The sequence below is a fragment of the Carcharodon carcharias genome, chromosome 11 (genome assembly GCF_017639515.1).
Source record: "Carcharodon carcharias isolate sCarCar2 chromosome 11, sCarCar2.pri, whole genome shotgun sequence".
Classification (NCBI taxonomy): domain Eukaryota; kingdom Metazoa; phylum Chordata; class Chondrichthyes; order Lamniformes; family Lamnidae; genus Carcharodon; species Carcharodon carcharias.
The window spans coordinates 5,719,963-5,743,321 of record NC_054477.1 but is presented as its reverse complement, the minus strand read 5'-3'; the positions used below and the strand labels follow the sequence as shown (position 1 = coordinate 5,743,321).

Genomic DNA, 23,359 nt, shown 5'->3' with positions numbered 1-23,359 from the left:
GACTTAAACACCATAGTCTAGCCCCACACTCTCAGTGCAGTACTGCGGGCGTACCACACTGCCCAATGTGCCATCTTTCACCTAGAAGTTCCCACAACTGCTATTGGAAAAGCAAAGGAGTTCTCCACATTTATCCCTTAACCAACATCATAAACGGACTATCTTATTACTGTTTGCGGATCCTTGCTGCACACAAACAGATGGCTGAGTTTCCTATCTCAACAGCTGTCAAGTGGTTCGGGACACCATGTGGTTGAGAAGGGTGCTATAGAAATGAAAGCCCTTGCTTTCTTTTAAAAGTCGACACATGGAAACCAGGCCCATGTGTTAACTTTACAACACTAAGATAGTCACCCGAAACTGTTAAGTTTGAATGCTTAAAACAAAACTTGCAGTAATCAAGATCACAAAATAACTTGGGGCTTAAAAAAATCTAATTTTGAAGTTTTTAAATCAGAATTAACGATACTGCTAAGTTGCTGTTTCATGAGAATGTACATACTGTTAAAGGTTTATTTACTGCACTGAGAACATTACAGCTGCTATTTAATTATGGTATAAAAATAATCCACAAGCCAGCAAAGCTTTCATTCACAAAGATAAGAGTGTGCTGGAATAAATTACAGAGCAAAGGAGCTAGATTAATTACATCTTTCAGAGAGCCAGCATGGACACGATGGGTCAAATGGCCCCTTCAGGGATCTCAGAATGATACAGCATAGAAGGAGGGTGTGACCGAGCTCGAGAAAATTTGATACTATGTAGAGAGTGAAGAGAAGGAAGGGGATAATGCGAAGGTGGAGTTGATCAGGGAGGGAAACAGTGAAAACAGTTTGTTTCAGTTGCTGATTTAGAGGGATCTGGGTGTCCTAGTGCATGAATCACAAAAGGTTAGTATGCAGGTACAGCAAGTAATCTGGAAAGCTAATAGAATGTTATCATTTATTGCAAGGGGAAATGAATATGAAAGTAGGGAGGTTATTAAGTTATACAGAGCACTAATGAGACCACATCTGGAGTCCTGTGTACAGTAGTGGTCACCTTATTTAAGGAAGAAGTTCAGAGAAGGTTTACCAGAATAATACCTGGAATGGGTGGGTTGTCTTATGAGGAAAGGTTGGATAGGTTAGGTTTGTATCCACTGGAGTTTAGAAGAGTAAGAGGTGACTTGATTGAAACATATAAGATCCTGAGGGGTCTTGACAGGGGGGATGTGGAGAGGATGTTTCCTCTTGTGGGAGAATCTAGAGCTAGGGGTCACTGTTTAAAAATAAGGGGTCACCCATTTAAAATGGAGATGAGGCAAAATCTTTTCTTGGAGGGTTGAGTGACTTTGGAATTCTCTTCCTCAAAAGGTGGTGGAAGCAGAGTCTTTCAATATTTTTAAGGCAGAGTTGGATAGATTCTTGGTAAGCAGGTGGGTGAGTATAGGAGGTAGGTGGGATGCAGATCTGAGGTTATCAGATCAGCCATGATCTTATTAAATAGCGGAGCAGGCTCAAGGGGCTGAGCGGCCTACTCCTGTTTGTAAGCCCGTATATTCAAGAAAACAACATTGGAGCACGCCGTCGGCACTGCATCCACAACCTTTTAACTCCAAGCCAGCTGAGACAAGCAGCTACTTGTCAGCTCTGGCTCAGTAGATAGCACTCTTGCTTCTTGAATCAAAACTGAGAGGTCAAGTCCCACTCTAGAGACTTGAGCATGGCTTGACATTCACTAATTTATGTTGACACTCCTGTGCAGTTCCGCACTGTCAGAGGGTTAGTCCTGAAAGGAGTGCCACACTGTCACAGGGGCAGTACTTGAGCAAGTGCTGCACTGTTGGAGGGTCAGTACTGAGGGTGTGCCGCACTGCACTGTCAGGGGAACTGTCTTTCAGACAAGGCATTAAACTGAGTTTTCATCTGCCCTAAGGTGGATTCAACCACCACTATTCCAAAAGCTCTTTTTCTCCAGTACATTGATGACTGTATCAGTGACATGTCCTCCTCTCAACCTGAATTGGAAGAACTCTCAACTTCACTTCCAATTTCCATCCTTCTCTTAGTTTCATGTGGCCCATACAGACTCTTCCCTTCCTCCACTCCCGTCTCCATTTCAGAAGATAAGCTATCGACTAATATTTATTATAAATCCACCGACTCTCACAACTACCCCGGTTACATTTCCTCACACCCTTTATGGATTCCATTCCATTCTCTTAGTTCCTCCTTCTCCATTGCACCTGTTTTGATGATGCAACCTTCCACACTCGCATTCGAGGTGTCTTCTTTCTTCCTTCAATCAATTTTCGCCCCACCCTAGTTGACTGTGTCTGCCACGTTTTCCACACTGAGTCTTTCCCCTCCCTCCCAGGACCACAATAGGTGTCCCCTCATCCTCACCTTCCAACCCACCAGCGTCTGCATTCACCAGATCATTTTCCACCACCTCCAGCATGTTGTCACCACCAAAAACATCTTCCCCTTTCTTTTCAGAATTCTGAAGGGACTTCCCTCCGTAATACCCTGGTCCACTCCTCAATCACCCCCTACACCCCGTCTCCTTACCACAGCATCTTTCCATGCAGTGATTTACTTGTACTTCTTACAACATAGTATACTATATATTCGCTGCTCACAATGTGGTCTCCTTGACACTTGGGGGATGACTAAGTGCAGACTGGGAGACCGCTTTATGGAACATCTGTTCAATCCACAAGCAAGGGCCCCGAGCTGCTTCTGGCCTGTCATTTTAATTCTCCACCTTGTTCTCACACTGACATCTCTGTCCTTGGCCTGCTGCACTGTTTCAGTGAAGCTCAACTTAAGCTCGATGAACAGCGCCTCATCTTTCGATTAGGCACTTCACACCTTCTGGACTCGTCTGAAATTGTTGAATTCAATGTTGATAATCTCTGCTCCATTTTGTTTCCTTTGCTTGTTTTGGTTCTCTCTTTTCTTTCACTCAGCAGCACATCTCAAGGGACAGCTTTTGCTTCTTTTCTTGCCCCATCACACCATTCCCTTTGGCCCTGTAAGAGCAACTCTTGTGTCATTCAATCTCTCCTGCCTTCCACCCTATCACTGACCTTCCTTTAGTCTCGTCACACCCGCCCCTTGCTCAAAACCTATTTTATTTATAACTTTTCCCAGTTTCGATGAAAGGTCACAGGTCAGAAATGTTAACTCTATCTCTCCACAGATACTGCCCGAGTATTTCCAGCATTTTGTTTTGTAAATACATGACCTTTTCTCTCTCTCTCTCTCAGCTAACCAGCAACTACTCACAGCAGCTGAATATTGGGGAGATTCCAGCATATTACATAGTTTTATAGAGTTAACTCCACCCAATCTGCTTCAGAATAGATCTTTGCTACAGTGTCACAATTCCTTCAAAAATTACAAGTAGAATTTATGCAACAAGTACATTTATTTTATTAAGTGGAGACAACATTTAAGATTACATTGTGCATTCAGAGGGACTGCACTGGAGAGAGAAAAAGACAGTCTAAACACCTTGTATAAAAAAATTAATATTTTTTTAAAGCCTGCTTTAGAGAGAGCAAATAGTACATCATTTCAGACAGTAATATAGTCAGTGACAAAAATCACTACAAGCTCAGTCAATGCCCCACTGTCTGCAGACAGATCAGCCAGATAATGGGACCACCAGGAAACTCCTTCTCTGACCACCTACCCCGACCCCACACAAACTAAGCACACAGCGGGTCACCAGAACCTGACCGATTCTCAATCAGTACAAGTGCTCGATAGTTCCTGCTTATGCCGGCGGGTGTTGATACGAAGGGGGCACTGGGAAGCAATGAAATATAAACGGGGAGGGAAAATTCTCTGGATCAGGTTGACCAGTGGCTGGAAGGTGAGGAAAAGACGGATTCCGTGCCAAATCCTTCTGTGTTTCCCACTTGCATTCCCTCCTTCACCCACATGCCTGCAGTGCCACCCTGCTTTCATCCCATGGATGCTTTTACGCAGGGTGTGGACGGAGTTTCAAGCTTGCTGCAGAATGGCCCTGAACAGTGAGCTAGGTCAGCAGGAAGGCCTGCTTTATAAACGTATCTTTAAAAAAAAGTGTGTCTCCATGGTGACCATGGGCTCACATGGGGGTTGGGATTCTGGGAGTCACTCACACTCACTCCCCACTGAACCTGAGAGAAGAACAGATTCACTTTGCAAATCTTTGAATCACGGATTCAAGATGCTACAAGGTTTGCATCACCTTTCCACATAGTGCTCAGGATCCTCCACACGGACAGATACATCCTCCAATGTGCACTCAGGCGCACACACACGTTTGCACTCAAATACATGCATGCACTCGCAACACACAGGCACAAACACGTGCAGAGTTAACGAAAACTTTTGAGTTTCTCTCTAACTTTTCTTCAAAGGAACCCGACTTACCTAGAAAACACACACACACACATACATACACAGACACACACACATTCTCACTCTCTTGCTGTTTCTCCAGCACCGACAGGTCTAGCCAGATCCTCAGTTTTATTTTAAAGAAAAGATTTAAAGTGTTTCCCAGACTGGCATTAGGCATCCTAAAAATTAAATAAATTTGTGCCCTTAACCAGGTGGGATTTTGTTACCAGCTCAGACAGCCCTGGGGCTGGCATGACTGAAATTAGCTGTGTGTCTTTAAAAGTCCAATATTCAACTTCATTATACCTACAAGAGCTTAAAACAGGCTTATCATAATAAACACGCAATCACTGATTAATAACGTCTACATATACATAACGCAGCATTGCGGTATACAGGAGGCAAGCTTGTACAGGGACCAGACCTAAAAGGACACGTCTGTTAACACTGCCAGGATTAATTTAGTGTTCTACAGACAGTGGCACTGGGGGAGCTGGGCCCCTCCAGCAGCGGCAGGCTGGCAACACAGAGTGACTTGCAACACGATTCCCAGCATCAGAAGCCTGTATACAGGAGCTGCTGGAACATCAGCAATGAATATTTTTACCTAACTAAACAAAAAATTGGGAGTAGATAATTGGATAACATTAGGGAAAATGAGTCTTAGTGTAAGGGAGCCAAGTGATTCAAATCCACCTAATGAGACAAAGGCAGTACTTGCTGCTCAGTCTTTCACTCGAGGGGGGGCGGGGGGGATATATAAAAAGAGGCTGCAATCTGAATCTGATCCCTGTAAGTCCCCCTCCAATTTCTTCTCCATTCTTACCCCCAATCATAAATCTCAATGTCAGCAAGTTCTACATAACCTCACTTTTTTGAGTCAAGGATGGCATATTTTAGCAAAGTCTGACCGACTAACTACAGACACAAGGAGCTGTGTCTCCCGAGTGAGGCTAATCTAAACGAAATCCCCCAACCCACGAGCTGTTCCGCTCAACAACTTTCGCTCGCTCTCAACTAATCTTGACTTGGCAAGGCAAGGCCAGGCTGTCTCATTCTCTGGGGCACAGCTGGGAGAGGACAAGGTGGCAAAAGGCAAGCGAAGCCAAGGTCAAGAGCGGCCTTAAAGAGGGGGAAGCCACTGCCCTTGTGATGCTGGTCACACGCACACAGAAAACGAGGGGTTGGAATCCAGCTGCGCGATGTCAGCAGCCAGTGTGTCAGCCTGGTCTCTGCGAAACTGTTTCATGGTTTTTTGAAAAAAAGCAGGGCCAGGGGAGGGTTGCTCAAGTTTAACAGCGCTCAACACTCGCCTAAATACAGCACAAAGTTATTCAAAGTATTTCTTTGCTAAAGTCACACACGGCAATTTCAACTGAGCATGAAAAGTAAAAGCAGAGGAGAGTGAAAAAATTATATAAAACAGCCAGAAAGAGCCTGATCAAAAGGGTCAGGTTGTTGATGCCCCCTCCTCCAGGTATGCCCAAACAACTGACAGCCACTCATTTCCACTTTAAGACAGGTTACCAGATCAGGTCTCTGTTCTCAAGCCTCGTCACCTGTACAGCCACAATGCTTGACAGCTACAAACTAACTAGCTGCAGGAATACTCCATAAAACCATACAGTGGCAGTGCTAAATTTCAGTCCCGAGGGCAGAGTGTGGGAGTGGGGGTGTGTGTGGCGTGAGGGCATCTTGGAATCCTCTAGTTCGGGCATGGGATCAAAAAGTGCTATGGGGGTGGGCGGCGGGGGGGCAGAGGTCCAGTCGAGGCTGGGTAAACTCGGTCCCTGCCCCCACCGCCCCCCCTGCTTAGGGCACTGGGCCTCAACTTGTATGTTTTTTTTGATTAAGTCACGCGCACAAACCCACCTTCTGCCGATGAGAAGTGCCGAATGCTGCCACTGTACAGCCTTATCAAAAGGAGAAAACTGCTTCAAAAGCACCAATAGGAAAATTTACAACAGGGAAGGCTTGCAAAAGGATGTAAGAAATATAGCTCGATAGAAAGTTTTAGCTGCGATCCTAATACTCGAGTAACCAGTATGAGCATTCAAAACTAGGAGGCAGGCGTATAACAGGGAGTCAGTTAACTCACCCTCCCAACACTACTGTACTCTACACTGAATGGTATTCAGTCTGACCTCGTTAATCACTCTTAAGGCAAATTGTTTCATTAAAAAAATAAAAGAGTAAGCCAGCAGTTTGCCCGATTGTTGTCCAGGCAGAACGGGTCTTCACAAACATCCAGTCCTGGGCGGGTTAGGTTCCTGGCTCAGGGATCTTGTTAAACCGCCCTCCAATCAACACTCACATCTTCATGTTCCTGAGCATTTTGCGTCGGCCACCCTCCTGAAACAGAAGCAAAAACAGGTAAGCATGGGCCAGAGAGCAAAGCAAACGGCATCGTGATAATGCCCAGATCACCCGAATTTAGATGCTGGTCGAGGGGTAAACACTGGCCCCAGAACGCCAGGGACAACACCCTCCCCGTTTCCCGATACACGGCTGCCAATATTACCAGCAGCTGGGGGATGGTGTCACAGAAGGGCAGCACTGTCTGACAGGCTGGGTGGTACACAAGTGAGCACAGATGGATCCAATGGCAGGGGAGGGCAAGGATGAGCTTACTAGTCTCTCTTCCACCACCACCCCACCCCCAACTCCACTGCTTCTTACACATGCAGGTGTGTGCGTTTCATTGTGATGGCGCCCATGGTGAAATGGCCTACGGACATACACTGACAGACACCAGGCCAGGTGCCTGCAGCAAGGGTTGGAAAGGGGACAAGGATCGGGTTAGGGGCACCATGGCGGGTGTCAGAATGGAGATGATTTAAGTGTGAGTTATCAGATGGGGAACGATGGCCTAATGCCTATGGTATTGGACAAAGGGAATAAGAGTTCAAATCCCTAAAGGGCAACTTATATTCAATAAAGCTGCTGACTTGTGGGGCTGCCATCAGTTAAAGTGACCACAAGGGTGTTGGATTTTTGTTAAAAACCCAAATGATTCACTTAGGGGAGAAACCTGCCACCTCTACTCATATCTGACTCCAGTCCCACACCAATGCTTGATTTTTAATACTTGCAACAAACGAAGGATGGGTAAGAAACACCCATAACCCAACAAGTATTAAAAAAACACCAGCTTGTCTCCTGACTGACTTGTGCCCCTGCCTTTTAACCAGCTACTTACCTTTCTAGAATTTGATTTGGGAGATTTCCTGGGTGATTTCTTTGGGGTTTTCTTGGGGGTTTTGCTGGGAGTTGCCCTCTTATTGATTCCCCTCAGCAGAGTGCTGCCCAACTTTCGGGGTGTGTTCAAGACGGTGTAAGATATCGACTTGCGTCTATTGTCCTGGGAGGAGGGAGGAAGAAAAGACAAGAGGTAAACGAAGGGAAGGGAAGGGAAGTGGGAACCAAAGGGGTTGCGCAGAAGCTTCTCTCCATACAACAGGCTCCAATGGGAAAGGACAGGGGAGTTTGCAAACCTGCAGCTGATGACTGAAGCTCAGTTCTGGCAGTGCAGTGCAAGGAAGGTCAGTTGACAGGTGAAAGTGTTGATGCTGCAACATGCTTTACTGTGGAAGAGAACAACTGGATTGCACAGAATCACAGAATGGTTACTGCACAGAAGGTGACCATTCAGCCTCTCGGGACTGCACTGGCTCCGAAGGAGCAAGTTACCTGGTGCCACTCTCCGTAGCTCTGCATATTTTTCTTTTTCAGATAATAATCCAATTCCCCCTCGAATGCCTCAACTGAATCTGCCTCCACCACACTTCCAGGCAGCGCACTTCCAGGTCTTAACCACTTCTTTCCTTGTGTCTCCATTGCTTCTTTTGCCAATCACCTTAAATCTGTGCCCTCTGGTTCTCGATCCTTCTACCAATGGGAACAGTTTCTCCCCATCTACCCAGACCCTTCATGATTTTGAATATCTCAATCAAATCTCCTCTTAACCTTCTCCCCTCCAAGGAACAGGGTCCCAACCTTTCCAATCTATGTAACCAAAATGCACCCAAAACATCTCCAAAACATGAGGCCAGGAGACGGGATAATCCCCAACCATCACACACACCTCCATGACCAGCATTAATAAATCACATCTAAAAGGCTCTTGAACAGAGAATTGGAAAATAATGCATGACATCTGTTTTCGCTAAAGCCATTTAATAAAAGAAAGTCTTTCCTCAGTCTGGGTCTAAACCTGACTGGGTCTAAATGTGACTCCAAACTCACATCAACCTGATTCATTCTGAGCAGCCCTGTGAGTCCCTCAGTTGCATCAACCCACTGGGAAGGAACACTCGCATTCCATGAATGTGTTGTGTCAGATCTGCCTGCTATCAAATCAAAATAATAATTCGATTCACTAAACCTTTCCCGACCTGATGTCATGTATTGGTGTATATGCTTCACTCTACAATCCGGGAAACTTGAATTACAGAAACCGTATTGTGGAGCAGGAGATGGTCACAGTCTTCAGATTTCAGTACAAAATTCCCTCAATGTCAGGTTAAAAGCATCACACGGGCCAATATGGGAAACACAGATGGAAAAGCCTTCTCGTCACTACGTCATGTATCTGTCACTATACAAAGATGAACAAACTTGCATTTCTTTGACACCTTTCACAACCTCAGGACATCCCAAAGAGTTTACAGCCAATGATGTATTTATTGAAGTGCAGGGTTAGGAATATCCAATTTTATGATTCATAAGCTTCAGATTATAATTTTTAATCTAAATTTCAATTTCCAAGTTAACAGAAGGCACTTGATAAAGTGCCACATCAAAAGTTACTGCGGAAAATAAAAGCTCATGGTGTAGGGGGAAACATATTGGCATGGATAGAAGATTGGCTAGCTAACAGGAAACAGAGGGTAGGTATAAATGGGTTATTTTCTGGTTGGCAAGATGTGATGAGTGGTGAGCCACAGGGATCAGAGCTGGGACTTCAACTTTTTACAATTTATATAAATGACTTGGGTGAAGGGACTGAAGATACAGTTGCTAAATTTGCTAATAACACAAAGATAGGTAGAAAAGTGAGTTTTGAAGAGGATGCAAGGAGGCTACATAGGAGCATAGATAGATTAAGGAAGTGAGCAAAGATCTGGCAAATGGAGTATAATGTGGGAAAGTGTGAAATTGTCAATTTTGGCAGGAAGAATAAACGAAAATTAATCTAAATGGTGAAGGACGACAGAGTTCTGAGATTCAGAGGGATCTGGGTGTCCTGGTGCATGAATCACAAAAGGCTAGTATGCAGGTACAGCAGGTAATTAGGAAAGCTAATAGAGTGTTATTGTTTATTATGAGGGGAATTTAATATAAAAGCAGGAGCTTAATGCTGTTATAACAATGCTGTTATGTATACAGTATTGGTCTCCTTATTTAAGGAGGGGATGTAAATGCATTAGAAGCAATTCAGACAAGGTTAACTAGGCTAATACCAGTAACGGGCAGGTTGTCTTGTGAAGAAAGTTTGGAAAGGCTGGGCTTCTACCCATTGGAGTCAAGAAGAGGAGGAGACAATTTGATTGAAATCTTCAAGATCCTGAGGGGACTTGACAGGTTGCACGTGGAGAGGATGTTTCCTCTTGCGGAAGAATCGAGAACTAGGAGTCACTGTCACTGTTTAAAAATTTAAGACAGAATTTTTTTCTCTCAGAGAGTGGTGATATTTTGGAACTCTCTCCCTCCAAAGGCGGTGGAAGAAGAGTCTGAACATTTTTAAGGCAGACCTAGATAGATTCTTGATAAGCAGGGGGGTGGGGGGTGGAGTTATCAGGGATAGGCAGGAAAGTGGAGCGAAGGTTACAATCAGATCAGCCATGATCTCATTAAATGGCAGAGCAGGCTTCAGGGGCCGAGTGGCCTACTCCGGATAATTCATATGTGCATGAATTTTTAAAGGCAAAATAAATGACAACACCCTGGTTTGAGAAGCTGGTGAAGAAACCTAAAGAGATTGCAAAGAATGAAATCATTGGGTGGCCTACGTATATTTAATAAGGTCAGAAGTGGAAGTGGAAAAACAATAAACAATGGGCTCCCTCTCTATTTTGGGAAACCGTATGGGTAACATATCCTTATTGGGACAGCTGTAGGCACATCCACCAAGAAGCTCCGAAGGGAAGGTTTGGGAATTGAAGGTAATTAGTTTAAATTTCTATCTGGACATTTCAGGTGTGCCATGTTACCGTGGGGATTGGCGAGAGGGTTTTTCTTCTGTTGTTTTGGATTTTTATCGGCGTGTTTTCTCATATAAACAGGTGGTCAGCCTGGGAGCAGCTCTGAGAAAGGCAGAGAGAGAACCTGCCAGGGGAACCAAAAGCAGAGCGTGGAGGGGCAAGCAGCAACTTCTGACTTGGAATCATGAAGCAAGAATGCAGTGAGGCCCTTGCTTGATCTGGGGACTCCACAACTGTGAGGTTTTGAAGTGAAGTTGAAGGGTCCGCCTAGCCAGATGCTAGTGGGAGGCCCCCCAAGAAATCTCATACCTCGGAGAATAGCGATAACACAAAAGAGAGTCAAAGTGAATTCCTGAGAGCTGTGGCACAGCTTGATTTGGTCCCAGGAGAAGTGAAGGAACCCTCAAAGTCCTGTAAAGTATCGGGGAACTCTTGGGGTAGAATTAGAAGTAGAATGGGGAGTATCCAGTTGAGATATCCAGGTTTAAAGTACGAGCATTTACAAAATGTAGTGCTACTACTAAGTTAGTAGTAACAGTAAAAGTTTTTGTTTAAAATGTGAAAGCTTTTGGCACAAGCACAATTCCCAGTTAATAACTGGGAGTTGGAATTTCTCTTTAAAAGTTACTGGTCTCTACTAAGATTGTAACAGCAGTTACTATTGTAATGTAGCAAATGTGGCAGCCAATTTGTGCACAGTAAGATCCCACAAACAACAATGTGATAATGACCAGATAATCTGTTTTAGCTGAGGGATAAACATTGGCCAGGAGACCAGAATACTTATTAATACTGGTTTGTCCTTTCTTTTGATCTAAAATTGGGCTGCGGTAGCAAAGAAATGCACCTGGTTCTTGGCCTTATTTTGAGTCAGGCGCTTGGCTTGGCTCTCAAACAGCGAGTGGCCACGTTTCTCCTTTTCCTTTGGAGTCAAGGGCCGTGGAAAACAGCTCAGTTGCTTCTTGGCCTGCAAATTAAGGAAAAATCAAATAAGTGCAGAAAGAATTACAAAGGAGTGCAGACACTGTACACTGACAGATCTGCACTGTGTCCAACACTCATTCATTCAAAGCCATCTCAACTTCAAAACCCAGTCTTAATCGATGTTCAGGTTCCATTCCCCTCAGAATTTACATGCAATGTACAACACACTGCTATGCCACTGTTAATGCTCTCCACAAACTTCCTTCTACCCCCTCTTCATCTCACCCTGTCAGCGTATCCTTCCGTCCCTTTCTTCCTCATTGTAGTTATCTAACTTCCCTTTAAATGTATCTATGCTATTCACCTCGACCACTCCCTATGGTAGTCGGTTCCACATTCTTACCGCCCTCTGGGTAAAGAAGTTTCTCCTGAATTCCCCATTGGATTTAATAGTGACTATCTTATATTTATGACCCCGGGTTTTAGGCTCCAGCACCCTCCCCCACCACTGTGGAAAAATCTTTATATCTATCCCATTAAACCCCTTTATAATTTTAAAGACCTTTATCAGACAATCTCTGTGCCTCCTCTTATCAAGAGCAAAGAGTCCCAGCCTCTTGAGCCTTTCCAGATAGGTATAGCTTCTCAGTTCTGGCATTGTCTGTGTGGCTGGGAATTGGCAGACTCACCCTCAGAGGCTCCAACCACCAAGCTATGCAATTAGAAACAAAGACTTGTATTTATATCACACGTTTCACAACCTCAGGCTGTCCCAAAGCATACTACAGCTGACGGTGTACTTCTGAAGTGCGGTCACCATTGCAATGCAGAAAACGCTGCAGCCAATTTGCGCGCAGCAAGGTCCCACAAACTGAAACGATTTAAACAACCAGTGAAGATTGGGAGAGGCAGAAAAAAACTCCTTGGATCTTCAGAATATGCCATGGGATCTACTATACCCAGCTGAGGGGGCAGACGGCATCTTCGTTTAACACCACCATCCGCACGTAGTGGTTGGTGGATCTTGCGTGCGAATTAGCTGTCACGTTTCCTATAACACTGACTGCACTTGGCGGCGGCGGGGGGGGCCAGCGCGGGGTAGAAGATACTTAATGGGCTGTCAAGCACTTTGGGACATCCTGAGGTTGTGAAAGGTGCTGTACAAAATTAAAGTCTTCTTTCCTTTCAGAAACCCGCAGAACAGACAACAGGCTGTTCAGCCCAACAGATATGTCCCAGGGTTTTAAGGCCCATATGAGCCTCTGCCCACCAAAACGAACGGGCTGTGGCTCTCAGCCTCTTCTTACCTCAGGGGTGCCCGATCCCTGGTGTGTCTCCTCGGAGAGGCGCTTGCGCTGGCGAGTGGTGACTCCTTTCCAGTTGGGCTCACGGGAGTCAGAGGACAGCCTCTTCAGGCGGCCGGTGCTCATCTCCTTTATCTGCTGGGGCAGGAGGGTGGCTCGTCGGAGAGTCTCCTCAGGGTCTCCGAGCCTCAGCTCGTCCTCAGTGATCATCGATTCGTTGGTAGCAGTCTGTTGGGGAGGGGGGAGGTGGGAAGATGAAAGAAAAATAGTGATTCATTTATTTCCAGGAGCCTTTGCACTGGAGTAAAGTCAACAAGCTTTGTTGAGTTGCCCTTGAGGAACTCCTCTCCTCCTCCCCAATTGGTCTGAGGATTTTGCTGGTGTCTCCCAGGGATTGGGGAGGGGGTTTTAAGATAGGGGGATAGTAGCATAGCAGTAATATTACTGCACTAGTAACCCAGAGGCCTGGACTAATGATCCAGAGACAGGAGGTCAAATCCTGCCACAGCAGCCTTTTTTTTCCCTTTTATTCTTTGATGAGATGTGGGCATCACTGGCAAGGCCAACATTTGTTGCCCAGCCCTAATTGCCCTTGAACTGAGTGGCTTGATAATCCATTTTAGGGGACAATTATGAGTCAAACACATTCGCTGTGGATCTGGAGTCACACGTAGGCCAGACCGGGTAAGCACAGAAGGGGAAGAAATCTGCTGCCCTTACCCAGTCTGGCCTCTATGCGACTCCAGATCCACAGCAACGTGGATGAATCTTGACTGCTTTTCAAAGTGGCCAAGCAAGGCACTCAGGCCACCTTCTCAAGGACAGTCCGGGATGGGTAATAAATGCTGGCCTTGCCTGCGACGCCCACGGCCCATGAATGAATTAAAAAGTCTGATGAGGGCCGTTGTGAGCTGATGATCTGGTAACTCTCCCCTGATATTTTCTCCCCCCGACATTTCCCCGATGGAGCGCAGGGACTTAAGAATCGGAGCGACGATGAAGTAAATCCAAGGTGGTGAGTTGGTGAGGGCAGTCGCTGAGTTAAAACAAATCAGGAAGTGGGCGGCACTGGGAAGGCCTGCATTTATTGCTCACTCCTAGTTCCCCTCAGGTGGCAGCGATGGGCATTCCACATGAACCAAATCAATACAAGGTTGATATTTGAGTTATGCCATGCGCTGCTGGTTCAACACGCTCACCTATGCTCGGATACAGAGGAAGGGGAGGAGTCCGTTCAGTCCCTTCAAGCCTGTCCCACTATTCAAACAGGTCACGGCTGATCCGCACCTTAACTCCTCTGATCCTGCCAACGATCACATCACCCACCCCACAACGTTTCCTAGTGGCCAGGGTGCAACTCCTGGTCTGTGACCTCTGGCCGAGGGCGACAAGGAAGCAGACAGGCTCCTGATCGCTGCTTCCTGAATCCTGTTGGGGAGAGCCTCATCGAGTGTGCCAGGTGTGGGCAGGATCCATTTCAGCTGTGATGCCCTCCAAGATCAAATAGACCACTGGGTAGTCACCACCCAACCCACAGAACTGTGACGGGAAGATTATAAACAACCCTGAAGAATGAGGTTGAGGGGTGGGGGTTTCTTGTGGCGCATCTCTGAGCCAGAAGTTCTGGGTTCAAGTCCCACACCAGGACTTGATGGCCAAGACGGTCATAATGCGGTCAAACAGATTGATCAGCAACCTGCAAGTCCTTCCAATACGCCTGTGGCAGGTGGTAAGAACGTGAGAGTCTCCTGGTCAGCCATACTTGACATGGAGTGGCACCCCTCAAGCCACCTATTCCAGGAAAGACAAGCTATGGAAAACAGGAGTAAACATGTGCTCCATCTATCTCATGCACCTCTAGATGCAGGAAGGCTTCTGAGCCTAAAGTATCACCAAATAGAAGTCTTTACAGGATGATGAACCGATTTGATAGAGGAGACAGAGGAAAAAAACTATTCCCTCTGGCAAGTGGGTCAATAAGCAGAGGCCATGGATCATTGGCAAAAGACCTAGAGGCGACAGGAGAGATTTATTCATTTGAGGGATCTGGAAACTACCTGGAAAGCTGGTGGAAGCTGATTATGTAAATTTTAAAAGAGAGCTGGGCAGTTACTGGAGGACGAGGAATTTACGGGATTATGTTCAAAAATAAGGAACGATGGATTAAAGCAGGACTGGTCTTGCAAAGAGGCAGCACAGGGTCAATGGGCTGAATGACCTCCTTCTCAGCTGTAAGTTGCAATCACTCTATTATGTGATAAGGCGGATAGAGAGAGACAATTTCCTCGGGGTGGGGGAGGTGGGGTGGTGTGATAGAACCATGAAGTAAACCATGCTCCTTACGTTGGATTCCAAGGGATACGAGGTCTTCAGATGTGGGGGACACACACCGTTCCGTCGCTGTAGCTCAGCAATCCGATTCCAATCCTCCAGCTGATCGGGCTCATCCTGACAGCTTCCTGGGTACAAAGTGTTTGAACCTGACCAAGGGGATTGGGAGAAAAGCAAAGGTAATACAAAACCCATCAGGACTTTGCCAGGCACACAGACATAAATAAGCTTAATTAGGCAGGCGTAAATACAGGCAGATACTGAGTAAAGATTAAATAAGTGCAAAATACTGCAGATGCTGGAGATCTGGAATAAAACAAGTGCTGGAAAAGCTCAGCCGGTCTGGCAGCATCTGTGCTTGGAGTGCAATATGACTCTCCTTCGGAGGTCCGCACTGTGAGATTCTGTGAACTCCGCACTTGAAATGTTATCTCCGTTTCTCTCTCCGCCGACTTAGCCAGTTTTTTCTGCACATTTAAAAAAAATTATTACTGAATAAGGATTTTCTTCTGGAGATAGGAAATCACTATCCCTGGAACTGAACAATTACATGTGGTTGTCACAGGGGAGGAGGATGGACAGGTCTGTGGTCTGTCATGAGCAGCTGCCTGTAAGGACATAACAGGAGAAGGCCCCTCGAGCCTGTTAATGCCATTCAATTAGGTCACGACTGATCTGTACGTCAACTTAATTCACCTACTATTGCTCAAGGACCTCCAACCCCCAGCCTAACAAAAATCAATCAATTGCAGTTTTGAAATTTCCAACTGACTCTCCAGCCTGAGTGAACATTCTTCATTTAATAAAACCCAAAATCCAATTAACTGAAATATATGCCGGACACTGTGTTTTGTCTGCAAAACGATTTACATAAAAATAATTCAGCGTGTGCGTGTCTCTGTGCCTGCTCACCCATGCACGTGAAGGGCTTTGAGATGCTATATCACTGCGAGCATCTATCTTCCCCGCCCCTTTTCTTGTGTCTGTCTTGACCTACAATCAATACTTAAACACATACTGATTCCTGCAACAGCCACCTGCAAATTTTCACACATTCACTAACTCTTACAGTACTGAAGAAGTCTATTTGGTCCAAGGTGCCTGTGCCTGTTCTGAGACAGCTGTCCAATTAACTCCACTCCCCTGCCCTTTCCCTGTCACCCTGAAAAATATTTATCCATTTCCCCCTTGAACGTTACTATTGAATCTGCTTCCACCATCCCTTCATGCAGTTCGAAACAGCTCACTTGTGTAAAAATGGTCTTGATGCCGTCACCAATCCCCACATCCCTGCCCCCCACCCTGGTTCTTCTGCCAATTACTTTACATCTGTCTCCTCTGCTTACTAACCTTCACCCCCACCACTGGAAACAGCATCTCCTTAGTTATACTATTAAAACCTCTCATGATTTTGACACCACTACTAAATCTCCCCTTAACCTCCTCTGCTGTAAGGCGAACACTCCCAGCTTCTCCAGTCTCTCCACGTAACTGAAGTCCTTCATCCCTGGGACCATTCTAGTAACTTTTCTCTCCATCTTTGCCAGGAGCATGACATCTTTCCTAAAGTGTGGTCTGAGAAATGGACACAATACCCCAGCTCTGCCTCCCTCTGCTCACCCCAGCCTTCTCATTTGCACAACAACCATCACATCTCCCCTCCTTTCCCTTGTCAACATACTTGAGGCGATGCTGCCGAATGTGGACAGCCTGGTGGACCTCCGAGTTGAAGGCCGGTAGCCTGGCAGGTTCATCAGGGCAGCGGCCCCCAAGTCCTCCGTGTTGCCGCTGCTGTCCAGCGAATCCTGGGACAGGGAGCGGTCGATGGTTGGCAGCGAGGTGACGGAGGTGGGCCGGTTCCTTCGGCCTCCCCGGGAAGGTCGGCCCGGGAGTTTCGGGTGGGAGGCTGAGGCCTGGATGCCTGAGAATGAAGAGTTCGAAGTGCTGGCTTCCTCGTACTCAACGGTTTCCTTCTGCGATGAAGGCAAGAGGAACAAAGTTTAACAAAGAAGAATTCTCACCAAGACAGACAGCTGCTTTCGGTCTGCACAATATAAACATTGCTTCAGCAGATGAAAAAGAATTCGCTTTTATTTAATAAATATATTTTTGGGATGTAAGTGTTGTTGGCTAGGTCAGTCTTTTAATATCCATCCCTAATGACTTTGGAGAAGATACTAACTGCCCTTTCGAGGGAGACGGTGGTTTCGTGGTAATGTCACTAGAGTAGCAATCCAGTGGCTCAGGATAATGCTCTGGGGACATGGGTTCAAATCCCACAACAGTAGCTGGTAGAATTTAAATTCAAATAATAAATCTGAAAATTCAAAAGTTAGACTCAGTGTCGGTGAGCGCAAAACTATCATCGATTGTCATAAAAACCCATCTGGTTCACTAATGTCCTTTAGGGAAGGAAATCTGCTGTCCTTACCTGGTCTGGCCTACATGTGACTCCATAGCAATGTGGTTGACTCTTAATGGGCTAACAAGCCACTCAGTTCAAGGGCAATTAGGGATGGGCAACAAATGCTGGCCTTGCCAGCAACACCCACATCCCATTAAAGAATCAATCAAATTTTTAAAAAAGGTGTTGGTGAGCCACCTTCTTGAATCACTGCAATCCATACGAACATACGAGTTAGGAGTAGGCCACTCGGCCCTTCAAGCCTGCTTCACCTTTCAATAAGAACATGGTTGATCCGATTGTAACCTCAATTCCACATTCCCACCTATCCCCGATAACATTTCACCTCCTTGCTTATCAAGAATCTATCTAGTTCTGCCTTATATTCATAGACTCTGCTTCCACCTCTTTTTGAGGAAGAGAGTTCCAAAGACTCATGACCCTCAGAGAAAAAATTTCTCCTCATCTCTGTCTTAAATGGGTGACCTCTTATCTTAAACAGTGACCCCTAGTTCCAGACTCTCCCACAAGTGGAAACATCCTTTCAATATCCACCCTGTCAAAACCCCTCAGGATCTTATATGTTGCAATCAAGTCACCTCTTACTCTCCTAAACTCCAGTGGAAACAGCCTAGCTGTCCAACCTTTCCATTCCAGGTATTAGTCTAATAAACTTTCACCTGAACTTCTTCCAACGCATTAAATTCTTCCTTAAATAAGGAGACCAATACTGTACACAGTACTCCAGATGTGGTCTCATCAATGCCCTGTATAACTGAAGCATAACCTCCCTACTTTTGTATTCAATTCCCCTTGCAATAGACGATAGCATTCTGTTGGCTTTCCAAGTGGTGTAGGTACACCCACAGTGCTGTCAGGAAGGGAGTTCCAGAATTTTGACCCAGTGACAGTGGAGATATATTTCCAAGTCAGGATGGTGAGTGGCTTGGAGGGGAATTTGCAGGTGGTGGTGTTCCCACGCATCTGCTGCCCTTGTCCTTCTCTTTGGTAGAGATTGTGGGTTTGGAAGGTGCTGTCTAAGGAGCCTTTTTGAGTTGCTGCAGTGCATCTTGTAGATGGTACACACGGTTGCCACTGTGTGTCGGTGGTGGAGGGAGCAGTTCAGTTATCAAGAAAAGGCAGACCACCCCTGGACACCGTCCAGCATTTAGTAGACAGTGCAAGTAGCCGACTGCTACCACTAGTGGGGTGGACTAAGAAAAAAGAACCATTATATCTGGAATTAAATCTTCCCTTACATAGCCCTCCACTCTCACAACAGAAGAGATTTCTATCCATACCTTTGTCATGAGGATGTTGATGACTTGAGTTGTGCGTCTCCGCCCAGAACGGGTTTTCTTGGCTGAGTCCAGACTAAGGTCCCCTAGGGAGCTGAGGCTGGTGTCCAGTTTGGACTGGCCCTGACTGGGCAGTGGGGTGAAATATAGCGACTCCAGGGACTCTTGGCTGCCACGCTGTTTCTGTGCAGCGTGAGATCCAGCTGCCTTTTGAGCTGTGACAGGGGTCTTGAAAGCTGCTTTGCCCCTCCTGGGGAAGAAAGAAAAGTAAAGTCAAAACGCTAGGCTTCCTTCGGACAAAGGAGAAAATACTTGAAATGCAGGTCAACAGAGCAAGACTGAAGGAAAAAGCAGGCCAGTGACGGAGCCAAATCGAGCGCCAGCAAGAACTCAGTTCACACCTGACACTTTCACAACTAGGTTACAACTTCAGAGTTGCGTTAATTCTCACCAAATTAAGAAAACCTAATGGCTCTTTAAATTTAAAAGAGATCCTGAATTTGCTCTATTCCAGTACTGCACATTGCAAGCAGTTACACTGGACTGCAAAAGATTACTCGCTGGATTCTGCTTCTGCTAATGTACAGATAGTGCCTTTCACGCTGTAAAATCTCAATGGCTTTAACAGCACATCCATGGGTTATTAAGGGGCAGTCGTTTGCATAGGTTGGCAGCTGCTTGTAAATCCCCGAGGTTAGAGAAACTGGCATGAAACTATTTTGTGTGAGATCGCTCTGCAATGCTAACCTACTTGAACTGCAGCATCTGCAACTTGCACACAAACACAATTCACACCACGTGGCTCTGGACCCTAGCACTTGAGAGCTACAGGGCAGAACCCAAACATTACACGGGCATCAGCTTAATCCACAGTATAAAGGCATGAGAGAAAAAAAAAAAAATACAGGAAATCTTAATATTTAAAACTGGCCCAAGAAAATCTGAGGCCATTTGTTCTGATATTCAACTGTGGCTCAATGGCTTGTCTCCAAGTCAGAAAATTGTGGGTTCGAGTCACACTCCAGAGGCTTGGGCCAGAATTTTACCTTTGGCGAGCGCCCGACACGCCGGAACATAAAATGATGTGCCATGACGTGGGATGTGCACCCCGACGTCACTGCGCACCATCGCGATATTTTGTTTGGCGATCACACACCGGAGTCAGCTGCGCATCCGCCGATAATCGAAAGGCTTATTAAGGCCATTAACTAGGTAAGTAAGTTGAGTTTACACTGCCTGTCCAACCTAGCGATTGGAGGGCAGGCAAAAAGGGCCAAGCGGCCTTTACATTTTTTAGGAAACCTCATCCATGAGTGGGATGAGGTTACCCAAAGCTATTACAAATTAAATAAAAACTTGCTTTTGAAATTAAAAACATGTCCCATCTCATGTGACACAGTCACATGAAGGGTCCTGTTTCGTTGAATTTTTATCGTATTTATTTGTCTTTTCAAAAAGCGCTTCAATCTCCGAGGCAGTTGCGTGCCACAGGGAGATTGAAGTGCTCTTGCGCGTGCACACGCAGTCAGCATCATGGTGAAGCAGTCTGGGAAGAGCGTCCCGCAGTCAGCATCGTGGTGAAGCAGTCTGGGAAGAGTGTCCCGCAGTCAGCATTATGGTGAAGCAGTCTGGGAAGAGCGTCCCGCAGTCAGCATCGTGGTGAAGCAGTCTGGGAAGAGCGTCCCGCAGTCAGCATTGTGGTGAAGCAGTCTGGGAAGAGCGTCCTGCAGTCAGCGTCATGGTGAAGCAGTCTGGGAAGAGTGTCCTGCAGTCAGTTCTTGTTGAAAACAACAAGAATGACATCACAAGACAGCGCTAGAGAGTGGCGGAGAGATCAGAGCCAGCCCGAGTGTGGGGAAGCTTAAAAAAAATGACATCAGCACAAAGTGAAAGCTGATTGGTGAGTGGTGGGTAAGTGTTGTTCTCCAGTTTAAAATAGATTAAGCTAAGGAAAGGTAAGGGTTCTAGTTTTTATTTAAAGTACATAAATAATTTAACTTTTTTTTAATGTATTTAACTTAAAGTAGGGTTTTTTTTTCCAACTAGAGGCATGGCATGGCAGCTCAGTCCCATGTTATGTGCCGCCTGCAACATGTGGGAAGTCCTAGATGCTCCTTGCACTCTGACCGACCACGTGTGCAGGAAGCGCCACCAGCTGCAACTACTTGAGCTCCGCGTTTCGGAACTTGAGCGGCAGCTGGGGGCACTGAGATACATCTGTGAGGCTGAGAATTTCGTGGATAGCACGTTTTTAGATGAGGTCACCCCACAGCTTACGGAAGTGCAGACAGAGAGGGAATGGTGACCATCAGTCAGAAGACAAGTTTCAGGCAGGGAGTCAGGAAATCCCCAGGGTGCATCTCGCTCGAGAACCGTTTTTAATTGTTGGAAAACGCTGAGAGCGACGGTTCCTCTGGGGAGAGCAGCCACGCTCATGGCACTGTGAGTGGCTCAGCTGCACGGGGATGGGGGGGGGGGGAGGGGGGGGGAAGTGAGGAAGAGCAATAGTGTAGGAGACTCGATAGTAAGGGGAACAGACAGGTGTTTCTGCAGCCGTAGACGTGACTCCAGGACAGTATGTTGCCTCCCTGGTGCCAGGGTCAAGGATGTCACTGAACAGCTGCAGGGCTTTCTAAAGGGGGAGGGCAAACAGACAGAGATCGTGGTACATATTGGTACCAGTGACATGGGTAGAAAGAGGGATGAGGTCCTGCAAGCAGAATTTAGGGAGCTAGGAAACAGATTAAAAAACAGGACCTCAAAGGTAGTAATCTCTGGATTACTTCTGGTGCCATGCGCTAATGAGTATATAAGAATAGGAGGTTAGTCCAGGTGAATGTGTGGCTGCAGAGATGGTGCAGGAGGGAGGGCTTTATACTTCTGGGACATTGGGACCGTTTCTGGGGGCGGTGGGACCTGTACAAGGTGGACGGGTTGCACCTGAACCGGAATGGGACCAACATCCTTGCAGGGAGGTTTGCTAGTGCTGTTGGGGAGAGTTTAAACTAACTTGGCAGGGGGATGGAATCCTGAAAGGTGGTTGGCAAGGGGAGTTGCACAGCCAAAATTAGAAGAGGGAGCAAGTGAGTCTGTAAGGCATAGAAATTATAGGCGAGTAAAGGCACAAGGGAGCTTGGCAAGGTTGGATGGCATTTAATTTAATGCAAGGAGTCTGATGAATAAGGCAGATGAGTTGAGGGCACAAATTAACACCTGGAAGTATGATGTCATTGCTGTCACAGGGACATGGTTGAGAGAGGGGCAGGATTGGCAGCTCAATGTTCCAGGATATATGGTCTTCAGGCGAGAAGGGGAAGGAGGTAAAAGAGGAGTGGGTATCGCAATATTGATCAAGGAATCAATTACAGCAGTCAGGAGGGATGACATCTTAGAAGGCTCCTCAAATGAAGCCATATGGGTAGAACTAAAAAACTGGGAGTGTACTATAGGCTCCCAAACAGTCAGAGAGAAATAGAAGAGCAGATATGTAGGCAAATTACAGAGAAGTGTAAAAATAATAGGGTAGTAATAGTTTAAACTTCCTCAACATTAACTGGGTTAGTTATAGTGTGATAGGTTTAGAGAAAGCGGAATTCTTAAAATACATTCAGGAAAGCTTTTTAAGCCAGGACGTAGAAGGTCCTATAAAAGAGGGGGCAGTCCTGGACTTAATTTTAGGGAATGAAGCCGGGCAAGTGGTAGAGGTATCAGTGGGGGAGCATTTTGCAGATAGTGATCATAACTCCGTTCGTTTCAAGATTGTTATGGAAAAGGACAAGGACGGGGCCAGAAATCAGAGTTCTAAACTGGGGGAAGGCTGATTTTAATAAGATCAGATATGATTTGGCCAGAGTGGACTGAGTGGATTTTAAGTAAATCTGCGTCAGAGCAGTGGGACTCATTCACGAAGGAAATAGGGAGAGTACAGAGCCAACATATTCCAGTAAAGATAAAGGGTGGGATCAACAAATCCAGGGAACCCTGGATGTCGAGGGATATACAGGATTGGAAAAAGGGGAAGCTTATGGCAGATACTGAGGGCTCAAAACAGCAGAAATCCTAGAGGAGTATAGAATGTGTAGGGGGGGAAACTTAGGAGAGCAAAAAGGGAGCATGAAATAACATTAGATTTTCCTTTATTTTACTTGCCAAAGTTATTTTATGAGTGCATTAAGAGCAAGAGGATAACTAGGGAAAGAGTAGGGCCCATTAAGGACCATAGTGGTAATTTGTGTGTGGAGCCAGAAGACGTAGGTAGGGTTCTAAATGTGTCGATGTTCACAAGTGAGAGGGACAACGTGGGTATGGAAATCAGGCAGAAGGAGTATGATGTAATTAAAGAAATCAGCATAGAAAGGGAGGAGGTACTAATTGGTTTGGCAGGCTTAAAAGTAGATAAATCTCCAGGCCCGGATGAAATGTATCCCAGGCTGTTGAGTGAGGCAAGGGAGGAGATAGCAGGGGCGCTGGCAATAATTTTCATTACCTCTCTGGTCACAGGAGAGGTGCCAGAGGA

General features: G+C 46.1%; 1 protein-coding gene across 2 annotated transcripts in view; it reads right to left on the bottom strand.

The window, feature by feature from the left end:
* Positions 1-3,395: 3,395 nt before the first annotated feature.
* The window catches only part of numa1 (nuclear mitotic apparatus protein 1), a 90,501-nt gene continuing 70,537 nt past the window's right edge, over positions 3,396-23,359 (bottom strand). For both annotated transcript variants that reach the window (XM_041198630.1, XM_041198629.1), the window contains exons 20-26: positions 18,847-19,093; positions 16,823-17,114; positions 15,154-15,290; positions 12,814-13,038; positions 11,430-11,549; positions 7,579-7,740; positions 3,396-6,731 (exon numbers count right to left, since the gene is read on the bottom strand). In XM_041198630.1, the coding sequence (XP_041054564.1) occupies positions 6,690-6,731; positions 7,579-7,740; positions 11,430-11,549; positions 12,814-13,038; positions 15,154-15,290; positions 16,823-17,114; positions 18,847-19,093 (1,225 nt within the window). In that variant the 3' untranslated portion in view covers positions 3,396-6,689. The remainder of the gene's footprint in view (positions 6,732-7,578; positions 7,741-11,429; positions 11,550-12,813; positions 13,039-15,153; positions 15,291-16,822; positions 17,115-18,846; positions 19,094-23,359) is intronic.